Source organism: Aspergillus glaucus (assembly GCF_001890805.1).
Source record: "Aspergillus glaucus CBS 516.65 unplaced genomic scaffold ASPGLscaffold_12, whole genome shotgun sequence".
In the NCBI taxonomy this organism is placed as follows: Eukaryota; Fungi; Ascomycota; class Eurotiomycetes; order Eurotiales; family Aspergillaceae; genus Aspergillus; species Aspergillus glaucus.
This window is the reverse complement of record NW_019170464.1, coordinates 567,748-582,851: the sequence shown is the minus strand read 5'-3', so window position 1 is coordinate 582,851 and position 15,104 is coordinate 567,748. Positions and strand designations below refer to the sequence as shown.

The window sequence follows — 15,104 nt, the reverse complement described above, 5'->3', positions numbered from 1 at the left end:
CCTTTGTGCGATGCGGCTTGAGCCCTTGTTTGTCCATATTGCTTGTATGGCATCTTTTGGCATGTTGGCACTGTTTGCCTGGTCGTTGAGCCGTCACATAACCCCCCTCCTTAAGTGGAGTCTGTCCCCAGACTCTATGCAGGCACATTATCATCAGGGTGATCATCAACCTCATCTATTCCTTCCTCCCAGGCCCTCAACCATTCAGGCAAACGTCGCGGTGGTCCAGGTTTATCAGGGTATGTCTGATGGTAGTCTTGTATGCAGTGTGGAGAACCCTTGAAATTTCCTGCTGAATACCATGTTTGATCCTCATCAAATCCTATCCACTTCATCTGATACTGCAGTTGTCAGCAGTTTATATGAGATGCAATGACTTCCTCTACCTCCCACTCCTGTTCATTTCCAACAATGATCAGTTCTGGTGGTTCAACCACCTGTCCTGGCAAGGGATGTGAGAGAAGGTCTATAGATAGCGCAGTGAGTGTTATGAGAAGTATATGCGTAGTATTCACGGTACTAATCGCTGATGTCCTGTCCTCGGCCATCAGCGAGGTTAAGACTTTATGTCGCGGTCATGTGATGTGCGGGTGCTTATTAACCGCACGTGCGCGTTATGTACATGCATAAGTCCGCTATGCGGCTTTGTATCCTAACAAGGGATCATTTTACAAAACAGGACATGTTGTGACACACTGAATACTGAGAAGGTATGCCTTTGCAAGTAACCACAAAATCCTCTGCAAAGAGTTTTAGTGTTTGAGCAGATGGATCAGGCTCTTCTTTTGCAAAATTTTTGCTCTCAGGTTCATCTTGAGATAATCACCAACTACATATTTATTAGTTGTGCCAGATACAGTCAATCTGCATTACTTACAGACACCAGTTCTCAATTGCCCTAGAATATGTGGCTTCAGTGGCAGGAGCCCTTTGCTTTAGGCACACAACATTGTCTTGCTCTTCTGTCTCACGTTGATAAGCTGTGGTAAATCCCTGAGACTCGGCGAGTTTGCGCCGTTGTTGGATTAATTTAAACCTTTGATCTTCTGCGGCCATATGCCCATGATCATGTGACATATTTGAGAAGGTGAATAGTGTCAGAACTGTTTCTAGAAAGACACAAGAAAGAAAAATGAAGAAGAAAAAGATGATGCTCAAGCAAAACAACAGCCCATTTATGCCAAATAATCATTTAGTACTGTTTGGTTTCGCAAGGCCATGCTCACCCACTCATCACCCCAACGCTCACCCTCGACTGTAAAGGCATCACCCCAATCACCTGCACTCAACTAGTGCTCACCTGGAAATCACCCTTAGAGCAATAGTGAGCGAAGGGCAAAAATGACGGTTGGCCCGCACTTAACATGTGGCTTAAGTACGGCTGAGCAGACGGGAAGCCCTGTTTTCCACACCCTATGGTCGTATGTACTGTTCTCTACTTGGATATGATATATGTAGGGCAAACGGTGCCAAGCGATATATCTCCAAGAGTCCGTGGACGCTGTATGGATTCGAATCCTGCGTCGCTTTCGGCCCAATCCGATAGCTTCCGGGGAAGGGTAATCAGGACTTGGCCCACAGTGCTGAATAACTGCTGAATTATGTGTGGATGCTGGTCAATCTGACAGCTTCTCTAGCATCCAAGATCAAAACTATCCTGGCGCCTCCTGCTGTCCCAGTCTCGATAGCAAATCTGGCATGGCTACCACCTCTCTAGTCGTGGTGGCGCTCGCCGTTGGTCTGTTGACACTGATCTGTGTGAGCATCAGGAATAAAAGCAAAAAGGAGGGGAAGGTTCTGCTCAAGCTCCCCCTCATCGGCGACCTCCATACCTCGCCTATCGACAAGCCGCTGGCAAACTGGGATATATGGGTTACGCAAAATGGCCCCATCGCGGTGCCCAAGCTGTTTGGAATCGTACCTATTGTCGTGCTCAACTCGTACGAGGCCGTGACGGAATTGTTCAGCCGCCGCAGCCAGTGGTATAGCAACCGTCCGGCCTCGGTCAGCATGGAGATGATCACCGGTGCCGAGCCGGGCCAGTCGCGATTCACCTTGATGCACGACTACGACGATCACCTGAAGCTGCATCACCGGATTCTCGCTCCCAGCCTGGGCGCGGTCGCTGCTCCACAGTATCAGTCCTTGATGGAACTGGAGTCCAAACAGCTGCTGTTCGACCTCTCCAACGCGGTGCGACAGAGCCAGGACGACAGCAGCATGATCAGCACCGATACCACCTACTGCCTCCTGGAGCGCACCCAGTCGAGCGTCATCCTAGGGCTGCATTACGGCCTGCGCATTCCACGATTCGAGGGGGAGCCCATTCTGCACGAGATCATCGATATCCAGACACAGGTGACCCATCTCGCCGCCAACCCCGGCCTGCCCGATCTCGTTCCGCCGCTGCGACATCTGCCTTCCTTCCTGTCGCCCTGGAAGCGCGCCGCAGACCGGCTGTTCGCCACCCAGGTCGACCTCTACATGCGTTTGTTCCAACATGGGCGGGACTCAGCAGGCTGGAATGCCACGAAGCAGGCCATTGCCACCACAGAGAAGTACACCCAGGCTGCCTCCCCGGTTGCAGTTGCGGACCTTGATCTTGCCTTCACCCTGGCTACTTCCATCCAGGGCGGTATGGAGACCTCCCCGCGCCAGCTGCTGTGGCTGTTCATTGCAGCGCTGTACCAACCCTCCTTTGTAGCCCGAGCACACGCCGTCCTCGACGAGGTGGTCGGACGCGATTGCCTCCCGCGCTTCTCAGATCGCTCGAGGCTCACGTTCATTGATGCCGTGGCCCACGAGCTGTTCCGGTGGCGGCCCATTTCGCCAGGGTCCATTCCTCGGCGGGCAGACCAGGATGACGAGTTTAAGGGTGTTAAGGTCGGCAAGGGGGTCACAGTCATGGCAAATGCATGGGCTATCGGTCGAGATGAAGCAGTGTTTGATCCCGCGCTGGGAGACCTACAGGACTTCATACCTGAACGGTGGCTACAGCAGGGTGATGGCGACGCTGGGGAGGAGGCCAAACTGCGTACCGACCTTCCACTGCCAGTCTTTGGACAGGGTCGACGGATCTGCCAGGGCAAGAGAGTCGCCACTGATGGGACCTTTATGCAGGTTGCCAGTTTGCTGTGGGCATTTGATTTCGAGCTGATAGACGGTGAAGTATTGGATCCGTGGGAGATGGTCGTGGTGGGATTCATGACGATGCCGAGGGAGCGGAAATTCAGGCTTAAGCCGAGAGGGGACTGGGTGCTGGAGGCTGTTCAGAGAGAGTGGGAGGCAGCAGACAAGAGTCTTGACAAGGTGATGGGGACAGCGAAGGATGTTGAGAAGTAGATTCTGCAGTCCCAGCCTTAGTATTTGGGAACTATAACTGTTGACTAACGGCAAATGTCTGCCAACGACCACCAATAGTGGCAGTCAACGGCAGATGACTGATATTGACAGATAGCAACTGAGACCAATGGATAACGACCGCTGACGACGGGAGAGCGCATTTGATGATGATAAGACAAATTGACGATGACGAGGCCATAGAAACGGCCTCAGGGGCTTCAGTCCTCCTGGAGAAGATGGACAGGTTACAGATAGTGCTCTTCGTTGACCAGAGGATCCTCGTTCTTTTCTCCCTCAGATTCAATATTTTCATCTTTGGACCACCTAGTCTAGATAGGAATATCATTTATAATTATCTACAGAATGATTGATGAGGAACATGAACAGACAGTAGAGATGTTAGACGGGTCGGTTGGGCGGGGATTGTGCCCTAACACAACCCACCCACAGGGTCATGGGCTGGGTTAAGGGCGTTGAAGCGTGAATTCATATTACATGGCAACACCAGGAAACCACATATTAGCCATGGTGCTTGAAGCAACGTTGTATGACTTCCATTAATGGAACTGATGAGTGGGTTGTGATGATGCGGGACGGTGTGGCGGATGAAAATCGTTCTGGAGAGTTGTCGCGTGTTGATTTTCCAGCAGCTTCACCACTGCCTCATTCCCATTCCTAGCTGCCCAGAACAGTGGTGTCCGGCCATCCTTATCCGTAGTACTCGTATCAGCACCCTTCTCAAGGAGCAGATTCACCACTGCCTCATGCCCATTTCTAGCTGCCCAAAACAGTGGTGTCACGGGATCGGAAACTAGCAGATAAAACGAATAATATTCATATCTAGACTAGGTAGCCTAACGACGAGAATATCGAATTTGGGGAAGAAGAAGAAAAGGAAATCTATCTAGGCGATAAACGGTCTTTATAGACATTTGTGTGGTGCGACTTAAGCCCTTGTTTGCCCATATTGCTTGTATGATGGCATCGTTTGATATGTTGGTGCTGTTTGTCTGGCGTTGAGCCATTGAGCCGTCACACCCAGTAGATAGTCTATCGATACATCGCTATTGAAAGAGACCGTCAAATAGAGATCAAAACAAGAATAGATTACTCCATGGGTATCTAATCGTGTATCCAATCGGAAGACAGTTAGCTGTGATACTTGGAAAAGTCAAGGCAATGACAGGACATAGAAACTGTACAAAGAGCAGAACTCATGGCTCTTGTAAATGGAAACACAGATCTTTAGTCTTGATTCAACATAAAATAAGAAATGCTAATAGCCTATATTATGCTACGGGCTCAGAATAGTAGATATTAATGAACTGAATTCCTATCTAAACTATTGTAGCCATCAATGAGAATATCAAATCTGGAGAGAAAAGAAGAAAAGGAATCTATCTACAAGAAAAAGGGGTTTTTATCCATGACCTCTGTAACCATGCTGAGTGCTCTCTTTGTTTGCTTGCATAGTGGTGTTCATTGATATCAGCCACTGAGGCAGCGTTGAGGCGTTGAGGCATCACACTTAGAATGTGCCGTAATGTCTACCCACGTATATATATAACTATATATCCGACAGCCCGGAGTTAATCAATATGCGTAGTTAAGTGCCATACGCGGTGTGGTACTAAAATATTTACACTGATCACGAGTTTTGGCCGTTGAAGGCTTTTAGTCCGCCGTACTGAACTCCGACGGAGATGCAATCGGAGATAACGAAATGATTATCGGGGAAAATCGTCTACATAACTAGTTAGTTAACTATGTAGTTAATTCTAAATCGTTAATGACTAATAGGTTAGTTAACTGGTTAGTTACAATCTATACCGTCTGTTTGTTACCTTTTGTGCCAAGGTAGATCTCGATATGACTTTACTATGCGAACTGGCTTTTGGTTTTATAATGGCATCTCGTTAAGGCTGTCTTTTGTATTATGCATATGGGTGGGACAAATGAAATATAGGGCTAATGCTGGTCTATTCAGACCAACCAATTGAAGCTGACATCATGTGGCGGAAAGAAGAAGCCATCTGTTCCAATTATCTTTGTCGATGAAAGTGGTCCTCAAGACCTAGGGAGTTCAGCACTCCTGACATGTTGCCGTTAGCAAAGGGTCCTACCTGTGAAATGAGAAAAAGCAGAAACGACTTACTCTGCCAGCCCATGTCAGAACCAAACAATGGCTCGACTAACTCGTTCCCATACTGGACTTTCGCATCACCTCCAGCATAGCAAATGGCATTCGTGCCAATAGATAATGCCATTTTTGGTTGTATTTGGGGACAATCTTCCAATAGCAATGGCTGGTTTTTATACTCTTTGTGTAGTAGAGATGAGTATATATTGGCAGCAGCTACACTCCCCATGACCATAGCACTGCTTCCCAGTTTAATTCCTTGACAGTCTGTGATGTCACCAGCAGCAAACATGCGACCAGACTGAGATGGATCACCCTTCAATCTTAATCTATACAGATCGCAATAAATTAGCCAAAAATATGTCACTGACCAGCCTCAAAGCCAGGAAGGAATAGTGGAATACGCACTGAAGATCAACCATAATGCTTCCGTCATTGTTGAGGATTTCACGAGGTAAGAAGGTAGCTGAAGAACTAGCCTGGGAAGCAGCCATGATCACTAGGCCAGCGTGTAGGCGGCCACCGTCCTGGAACTTGACATAGAATGTCTGATCCGGGAGCTCATCGACTGCAGCACGCTTGCCAAGGATGACCTGAACGCCTTCCTCTTGGAGAAGCTTTAATGATAAGGCTTTGAATTCCTCCGGCAGTGGTTCATTCAAGAGGAGCTGATTCCGTGAGTGAACCAAAGTAACCGGAGTCTTGGGATAATTGGCCTTGACCTTCCCTGCAAACTCAACACCCACAGCACCTACCAAAGGGATCAATTAGAACCAGTATCTCAAAATGAACATAATAGAGTGGTCTTTCCTTACCACCTCCGATAACCACCACTCCCAACTTCTCAGCAGCCAGTATCTGCTGTGAGTAGCTGGACGCATCCTTTACATACGGAAGAAAACTGTCCGCTCTCGGCACAATCGGCCATTTGCGTCGAACGCCGGTTGACACAAGAATGTAGTCATATTGCTGGGACTGTGGCTTATTATGAGTATCATTATAGAGCAGGGTTTGACTGCCACAGTTGATACCGGTGGCTGTCCCGTGAATAAAGGTGACATCGGGCCGATTCAACTTTGGGAAACCACTATATTGTTTCCACATGGAAGTCACATGCGTTGGTGAGACGTGGGCCAGCGGCGTGCCTACTGTATGGACTGTCCAATATCAATCGTCATCAGTTAGCAAAACTGGTTTCGAGGAATCGAGTACATGAAATGGTACCATACAGAAACCATCCCTCTGATCAATTATGGTGATGCGTAGGTCCTGCACTCGAGGAGCCGCTCTCAGATGAGAGTAGTTTCCGTAAGCCGCAAATGGTATCGTTTGGCCGCCCTTCAAGGCCATCAAGGCCAATGAAGCTGACAAGCCAGCGTAAGAACCACCAACAATAACAATGTTGTACGGCTTGGAGCTATTGCACAACCTAGGCGATATATGGGCAGCCATTTCCTCCTGCTGCCGTTTCCTAGTATGTTCTCGGTTTGCTGTCATTGTTCCAGATAGTTCATGTATGCTTGTTATCATCCTGCTCAGGCGGGTGAATTGTGGGAATAATGGGGAAATATTTTTCCTTAAAAGTGAACATGGATTGTTCATGGAGAAATTGAATAAGACGTATCTTTGCTTTTTGGAATAAATTCCAACGGCACCAAAGGGACCTTTTGATTCCTGTCGTATGATGAGAAAATCCAAGTATATCCAGGGAATCCACTTGCCATTATCAATCTGATAATCGGACTCGGATTTGTTAAATGTGGCGAAAAAGAGTTAACTCCGATATCCCTCGGTAAAATATCGGAGTTATAACTAACTAGCGAGACTGCCCAGGACATGAACGACTGAACGAGCTCCGATGGACTAGAATACCACTCGGAGATATACAGTTCAGGAGTTCAGTCACCGAAGCATAAAACCGTGCAGTTATATTTACTACGCTTGGTTCCCATAACTGCTCATTCAACTCAACCAATTACTCCTGACAGCTGACTATCAATTACCCTTACCATGGATTTTGTTCTTGATATTGCGGACAAGTTTGTCTTTGATTATGTGTATGCATTCATATATTTGAAGGGATTGGGCAGCTTAAACGTATGGGAAAGGACTCATATTGTACGGCAATTCCTGAGTTTGTTCCTCATTACCTGGTATGAGATCACCCAATCCGAATGTCTTTTTCTTTAGATACTGATAGTTTTCTTGCTTTTCGCAGGGCTTTCGGCTTCATGCTTTATTTTATTTGCGCCAGCTTAAGTTACATTCTGGTCTTTGATCGAGGTCTTCAGGAGCATCCACGGTTTCAAAAGGGCCAGATCAAAATGGAGATCCGGCAGGCATCTTCAGCAATGCCAGTCATGGCGCTGCTGACTGCACCTTTCTTTCTTGCAGAGGTCCGCGGGTACTCAAAGCTTTACCATGCCCTTTCTGAAGCACCTTTCACCGGCTATACCCTTCTTTCCGTGCCACTTTTTATTTTATTCACAGACTTATTTATCTATTTGATCCACCGGTCTCTTCATCATCCTTTGCTTTACAAAAGGCTGCATAAACCTCACCACAAGTGGGTTGTTCCGACCCCCTTTGCATCCCACGCCTTCCACCCGTTGGATGGATGGTCCCAGAGCCTCCCTTATCACATTTTTCCATTGTTATTCCCCCTTCATAAGTTCATATACCTTGGATTGTTTGGGTTTGTCAATTTCTGGACCGTTGGAATCCATGATGGGTATTTCCTTTCGCATGATCCAGTGATAAATGGTTCTGCATGCCATACAATGCACCATCTATACTTCAACTACAATTATGGTCAATTCACAACTATTTGGGACCGTATCGGAGGAAGCTATCGGAAGCCAAACATCGAACTAGGGAGCAAAGAGACTGATACACGACAAAAAGAATGGGTTCATCAGAGCACGGAAATTCGGAATATCGAGAAAAAGCTGGCATAGTGCCAATGAGATGAATGGCCAACGGAGATGTTATAAATTCATTTTACGAAAGGCTTATAGACAACTCCGAAGTTGTCTCTGATAATAACCCCCTACTTTGTCTCTCCAATGCAATAACAGCAACTGGGGATTAATAAATAATCATAATAATAAATTTATACGCTCCGTCAGCGAAAGTATGGGGTGCTGCTCTCTATCTAAACCTACAAGGGAAAACTTAGTACAGGGGCAAGCCCATACTGTGTGAAAAAAAAAAAAAAAAAAAAAAAAAACCCTGCGTGTATTCTATTTGCAACTGGGTATTAATTGGAAATAATATAATATTATTGCCAGTTGAGCAGGTTTTGCCCAGAAGAGTAAGAAAGACACCCGGAGACAACCCCGGCCTCCCGGTGAACTCCGCGTGCTGATGGTTTTCTTACTGGTTCAGGCACTATCAACGGTGATAGACAAAGACACGTTAGCTGACGCTAAAGACCAATTCTCGATATTTATAAATATTGTATCGTATGTAGTATATATCATGCTGCGTACACTCGCTCTCCGACTTCAAGGATATCCCGAGGACACGCGAGTCATCCATAATCATGGCGCAGTAATGGGAAGATGCTGTTCAAGTTCAGGCAGGCCTCGCAAGAGGTCTCCGCAGTTCAGCCTTCGTAAAATACCCCTTACCATCACGTTGTCTTTGTGGATGAGTCGTATGGCAACATGGCAGCAATGATGACCTCGCTGGCTCTGAAAGATGGTCACCCATTGCCCTATGCATCATATGGCAACTTCTCCCGCCTGGAGGATGCAACACAATTATATAATATGAGGCTGTCAGTTATTGATGAAAGGGACTATGTTGTGCAAACCAATCGTACCTCCCCGATTCTGTCCCCTCCGGTCTTTGAACTGCAGCTACTCAGAGAAAAACCACTGACATCGAGGCTGCGACTCGAAGAGTTTTGTAGCAAGATCCCAAAGATAAAATACAGTGCCTGCCCTTTGACTATCTGCTCGTAGCTACCGGACGGTGACGCGTTTGGCTGATCGCTCCGCGTGCAATTACTTTTACCTCCTACACCCGGGACACTGACCGCCATTGCAGCCGATAACGAGAGAAAAAGACGAGGGGTTAGTTTTCATTGGAGGTGGTATGTTACCTATTTGTCTACTTTATCAGAAAGCAACGACATTGGTCTCGCTATCGTGACTACCGGGTGCACTACGCATAGAGCTGACTGAAAATATCAAATTGCCTGGCACCTTGATTCACTCTCGACACCAGCTCTTGTCGGAAGAGACTATTCTAGGGAGATGCAAAGACCTTGCTCCCCATCTCCTTTACGAAGGAATACATGTCATTGTGAGTGTTGGTTGGTTTCCGATGTAGCAACAAGTACCGAGTGGCAATTGTCCGCTGGGGTAAAGGCTTTGTAGGATTAGGGTTTATGTGCCCCGGAAAAGTCATGCTGCAGCCATAGACCTACACTGAATACTCGACCCAACGCTAACCTTTAGTGAGCACCGGGAAAAGATGGTGGCCAAGGCTGGGAAAAGCCTCGCGGCATTACGAGGTTTGTCCGGCTCAACGTGGGGCACATTCGCTTTTGGCGATGAGAAAAGTCTATCAAGCTGTAGTTATACCGCAGATGCTCTATGGAGTGACAGCGTGGTTCCAACCTGGGATTATGTCAGCCAAGGAAAGCAACAATATTGTCCGCCAATTCGCCTCGGTACAGAAGAGGGCGGCAGTAATAATGGGGGGAGCGTTCCGGACAACCGCAATGGCGGCATTGAATGTGGAGCTCTATCTGCCACCAATGAAGGTGCAGATGGAACGAATGGTCAGAGAGACCGCAGTTAGAATCCGCATCGGACCAGCCCACGGGCTGGACGGCATCCTCAACAGCCGACGGGAAGATGAACGCACCGTTAGGGGGGTGGACCCTCTTGGAGGTGCAAGCCAGGAAGAGGGATGGATGCCCACTAGCTCCCCCAGAATCTTTGGCCGGAGCATGGGAGAGCCGGTGTGCATTTATCCGGGCACCATGGCAAGCGCCTTCAGAAGTGGTCATCCATGAGCGGGAAAGAGCTAGAGAAGTACACGATAAAATCACACAACAACAACAACAACAACAACAACAACAACAACAACAGGCACCATTGGTGGTTTACACTGACGGCAGCGGTTACCAAGGTAATATCGGCGCCGCGGCAGTAGTTCCGGCGTTTAAAACATGCGCAACATGCCGTGATTCGGGGGAGAAACTGCATGGAGGAAGAAGGGAGCGGATGAACGCAAGGAGGACGTCCATTTTGAAGTATTGTTTGTTGCTTTCACATTCTTCTCACGGCAATACTACCGTGACCCACCGCCTGTGTTGACCCCAGCGTTTCATGGCCGCGAGCTGAGCTCACGGCTCAACCCTGCATGGCTGCATGTATCTAAAAGCTAGCTAGGACAGGTTAATGAGGACTACTACTACTACTACTACTACTACTACCACCTACACCGAATAATTATTCAGTAACTGCTCTTTTGAAAGAAAAAGGAAAAGCCCGGGGCGCTCACTTGAAAAGTTTCTTTTCGCAGTGCATTGACTGGCCCGGGCCCCGTTGGTATCTCCGATCTCCGAAATACACGGATTTCGGCACGGAGATTGTAAAATGATTCCATACACGGAATAAGAATGGCGAATGCATTGTAACGATGAAGAAGCTTGGGTAAGAAATATGCCCCCACCCGACTCTTCTTTACTTGAATCACACTACTGACTAGATTGACGTTAGTTATGAGTACGTTTTGCTGCCGTCAGTGTTGATGCTACTATGGTGGCTGAAGGGTCATTCGGAGACAACAACGAGGAACAGATGGTTACTACTGGTGCTAGTGAAGGATTGACTCCAAACCCCAGACCACCTCTCGGGAAGACGGGGCCAACCAAACGTCGATGGAGAAAACCAATAAGCTGCGATCCCTGCCGTCACTCCAAGCTCAAGTGTGACCGCCGGCAGCCCTGTTCCTCGTGTAAACGCCGCAGCTGTGAGGTGTCCTGTGACTATACGGCCGCCGGCAAGCAGAGCAAGAACCACATTCAGAAGCAGCATGTTTCTCCCCAGAATCGTGGCCCAGATTATCACACAACTGGGGGGGTTGGTCCAGCATCTCCACAGCTTCCTAGTCCCCTGTCTTTGCCCCCAATAACAGCCTCAATCGGGACCTCCTCACATTCCCAGTCGCATGTTCAGATCGAGCGGCTCCCCAGCATAAGTCCGTTCTTCTCAGAGATAATTCCAACCATCCCTGATGAGCAGCAGCGCCGCCGTCAGTACACCAATGCCCATTGGGATGCTCTCCTGCAGCGACCCATTGACCAGATGGATCATCCAACTCCGAAAGAAAAGGGGACGGGCGGTTGGCTAGAGAATCCATATTTTCCCTTCCCTCTAGGCCCGAGCGTGTCGAAGGACGAGCTCGTGGCCATGGTTCCATCCGATCACTGCTGTGATTACCTCGTCACCCAATATTTTACGCGCCTGTCCGCATTGTTTCACATCCTCCATGGGCCAACCTTTCAAAAACAGTACAATGCCTTCCGCCAGGATCGCTCGAACGTGGATCTCTCCTGGCTAGCGTTGTTACTGTTGATCTGCTCAGCGACTCTCAATACTATGGGAATGGACGATATACTGCTGGCTGACCTTTGGCCGTTGAAGTTAGATGCGCAAGATATCTCAAGCATCTCCTACCAGTTCCGCGCTGCTGCCATGGTCTGCCTGTCACACGACCAGTTCCTGATTCGGCACAACATGTCGACCCTCGAGGGACTTCTAATCCTTATCTACACGATTAGTAACAACGAGGGCGTCGAACAGGCCTGGACCCTTCTCGGTCTGGCCCTGAACATGGCCATTGCACTGCAATGTAATGTCGATCACGAGGCTCCCTTGCTGAATTGCATCGAGATTCAGCGCCGACGTCGCTGTTGGGCTGGCATCCTGATGCTCCATACCTACCAGGCCATCTCCTTTCGAGATGTGGACATCTCAACCTTCCTCAGTGTGCAAGTCACCATGCCGGCAGATGTCAATGATGACGACATTTGCGAAGATGCTGTCTGCCTCCCCTCCAGTCAGCCTTCTCAAATGTCCGTCATGCGATTCAAAATCCAGCTTTTTCAGCTGTCGAGCAAGATCTGTCGGCATCTCTCGAGTCCGTTGAAATATGCCGGGAACACGTTGGCGTTGTTAAATGAGGCCGTAGCCCATGAGCAGGAGCAGTGGGACACGGTATTTCTGTTGGACGGACGACCAAGTGTTTTAGATACCTCGAGCTATGCGCACTGGTGCATTCTGCAACTGTATGCGCATCAGCTCTATCTACTTTTGCATCGACCCTTCTGCAAATCTCGCAGCGCGCCATTCCGAGCCACCTCACGACAGAAATGCGTTGCCTCTGGGGCTTCCTTGCTGGAAATCCATCGCGAGTTCTGTGACCTTCCACGCCTACGCCACTACCACTGGCTGGTATATGGGATGACGAGCTTTTATGCCATTCACGGTGCGCTGGCCCTTGCCTCCTGCCTGCTCGATGACCCGAATACCTTCGACATGGCCTACCGCACCGCCTTCAACGCGGCAGTGGCACGCTTCGATCAACTGCAGGCCCACAGTAAGATCTGTGCAAAGGCTGGCCCGATCCTGCATCATCTACAGTGAGTGTGTCCCATTCCATGGGGATGACTGCTTGAAGGGCCGAGCGCTGACCATGGTTGCATAGAACACTGCTGTCCACCGACCCATACCAATGCCCCAACCCCCTGGACTACGACTTTGGAACGACCTTTGACGACTGGATTGATGGGGTGCAGTGGTTGAATCCAGAGTCAATTGACTGGGTAAGTGATCCAGGAATTCTAGATATTCAGACAGGCAAGGTCTAATCTATCGTCCTGCAGGACTTTTGGAATGATATATTAAACGCGGAAAACGACGGGTAATCCGGTGTATCTTGGCCATCAGTCCCCATCTCACTTACCATAATTCTTGTAGCAAGCGCATTGCTAGTCTGGGAGCTTCTCTGCTGGCACGCACATGCCAGTGTCTGCGTCATTTGGGTAAAAACGTTTAGATTGTGCTCCGTTCCAGTGACTTGTTCCGCTGAGTTTCTATTAAATTTCCAGTTCTTCTTTCATTCTACACTCTGCAGGGTTTAAACACGTACTATATGCATTCCATGATTTAGACATTACTCTCCGCTTTTACTCGCAGGCGTCCTAATGGAGTCATCCCCAGAGGACGTAGATGGAGTGAACTACCAATGTCAAATAATAAGTAATGGGCATTATTCTGTGCGTCCCTAAAAGGCTGACGAGCATTTCTAATGCAGAAGCTACTCAGATAGTTTTATTGCAAACGTTGTACCAAAATGCCTTTGTGGTTGACGAATATCCCTTGGATTTGCGGAGACGTCCCCCTTACCAACAATCTCCTACTAGCTATTGAACAAAGTAGAGACCTGCGCGGTAGGCTCATTGCACGATCAAGTGGCTACTTTTCAAATAACTACGGCAGGCCTTGACTCCGTAGAGACAGAGTTTGGCCTCACCTTTCGGAGACATCCTCAGACTACCTCCGATGGCGAAGAGCATTCTGCTTACAGTCATTGGACGCAGACCAATTGTTCGCCACTATATATTGCACATTGTGGAAATTCCATAAATATCTAAATGACAAACATCATGGGATTCGTTATATCTCGCATGTGGTTCACATCATCAGAATAACAGAATGGGAAAGGCATCCGCAAAGCACACGAAAGGTAATCACAATACCTCTTTTCCACGAGTAGCCCACGCCTGCAACAGCTGCAAAATAAAAAAGGCCAAGGTAAATTCAATTCAAATTTCAAGCCTGCGCGGAGCTAACTACTTGATCAACCCAAACAGTGCAGCGGGGTGCATCCCCGCAAGGGTTGCGTCTCCCAGAGAGCCATGTACCTTCACCAGAAGAAAAACGTATCCCAGGGCACATCCTAGCGGGTATGCCATTTACGTCAGTCTATTGGTATTTTTTTATTGACCGATGAATAACTCAGATACGTGGAGCTACTGGAGCAACAGCGATCCTGGCTCATCGACGGTCTCCGTACGTTGTATACGTGGAGCAGTACAGGGCAGGGATGGCGCGCACAGTGCTCGAAACCGTCACCCAAAGAGTAACCCAGCATTCATGAAATTCTTTCCGCAATTGGGTTTTTGAGCGAAAACGGACAAAGACCTACAAAACACAATGCGGAAGCGTTTGCGGGAAAGTTTACGGATATTATTCAAGACAGAACAAGTACCTCCTGTTTGGCAGGAAGTAAGACCTCAGACGCATTGCAGGTAGGTATGGGATATTACTATGATCTCTGTCCTTCCCCGTGGGATGGCTTGGAGCTTTCAGCGTCTCAAAAAATGGAGGGCACGTTCTGCAGATGTAAAAGGGAGATTCCAATCTCCGCTGCTGTGCCTACTCTGTTGGCCGGCGACGGACAAGATTATTATTATTATTATTTTATTATTATTATTCATACACGCATCTGTCAGCCCTATAGGCCGAGTGGCGGCAGGTCCTGCGGGGCAGCCGGGTAAGCCGCCGTAATGGTAGTCGCTATGTACATCGTCGCCTTT

At 48.4% G+C, this 15,104-nt stretch overlaps 7 protein-coding genes across 7 annotated transcripts; 4 read left to right on the top strand and 3 right to left on the bottom strand.

Moving 5' to 3' along the window:
• Positions 1-316: 316 nt before the first annotated feature.
• On the bottom strand, positions 317-664 carry ASPGLDRAFT_411124 (uncharacterized protein). The gene has a single exon (XM_022545338.1). It carries the CDS (start codon positions 546-548, stop codon positions 351-353), a length of 198 nt encoding a protein of 65 aa, XP_022400239.1. The 5' UTR covers positions 549-664; the 3' UTR covers positions 317-350.
• Positions 665-1,698: 1,034 nt separating this feature from the next.
• ASPGLDRAFT_74939 (uncharacterized protein) lies at positions 1,699-3,514 on the top strand (the record flags this gene model as incomplete). The annotated part of the gene is made up of 1 exon (XM_022549765.1): positions 1,699-3,514. The coding sequence occupies one exon, from the start codon at positions 1,699-1,701 to the stop codon at positions 3,340-3,342; it is 1,644 nt and encodes a 547-aa protein (XP_022400238.1). The 3' UTR covers positions 3,343-3,514.
• Positions 3,515-3,953: 439 nt separating this feature from the next.
• Positions 3,954-4,139, bottom strand: ASPGLDRAFT_87867 (ankyrin repeat domain-containing protein; the record flags this gene model as incomplete). The annotated part of the gene is made up of 1 exon (XM_022550436.1): positions 3,954-4,139. A coding segment is annotated over one exon (186 nt), but the record flags the coding sequence as incomplete, so codon positions are not given.
• Positions 4,140-5,249: 1,110 nt separating this feature from the next.
• Positions 5,250-6,934, bottom strand: ASPGLDRAFT_74938 (uncharacterized protein; the record flags this gene model as incomplete). Its single annotated transcript, XM_022549764.1, has 5 exons — positions 5,250-5,434; positions 5,498-5,848; positions 5,934-6,216; positions 6,257-6,639; positions 6,712-6,934. 5 exons carry the CDS (start codon positions 6,932-6,934, stop codon positions 5,385-5,387), a joined length of 1,290 nt encoding a protein of 429 aa, XP_022400236.1. The 3' UTR covers positions 5,250-5,384.
• Positions 6,935-7,492: 558 nt separating this feature from the next.
• Positions 7,493-8,441, top strand: ASPGLDRAFT_1493253 (sterol desaturase family protein; the record flags this gene model as incomplete). The annotated part of the gene is made up of 2 exons (XM_022542020.1): positions 7,493-7,635; positions 7,701-8,441. 2 exons carry the CDS (start codon positions 7,493-7,495, stop codon positions 8,437-8,439), a joined length of 882 nt encoding a protein of 293 aa, XP_022400235.1.
• Positions 8,442-10,118: 1,677 nt separating this feature from the next.
• Positions 10,119-10,511, top strand: ASPGLDRAFT_36277 (uncharacterized protein; the record flags this gene model as incomplete). The annotated part of the gene is made up of 1 exon (XM_022544674.1): positions 10,119-10,511. The coding sequence occupies one exon, from the start codon at positions 10,119-10,121 to the stop codon at positions 10,509-10,511; it is 393 nt and encodes a 130-aa protein (XP_022400234.1).
• Positions 10,512-11,044: 533 nt separating this feature from the next.
• Positions 11,045-13,689, top strand: ASPGLDRAFT_58633 (Zn(II)2Cys6 transcription factor). Its single transcript, XM_022548327.1, has 4 exons — positions 11,045-11,154; positions 11,221-13,145; positions 13,211-13,328; positions 13,389-13,689. Exons 2-4 carry the CDS (start codon positions 11,260-11,262, stop codon positions 13,428-13,430), a joined length of 2,046 nt encoding a protein of 681 aa, XP_022400233.1. The 5' UTR covers positions 11,045-11,154; positions 11,221-11,259; the 3' UTR covers positions 13,431-13,689.
• The last annotated feature ends 1,415 nt before the right edge of the window (positions 13,690-15,104 follow it).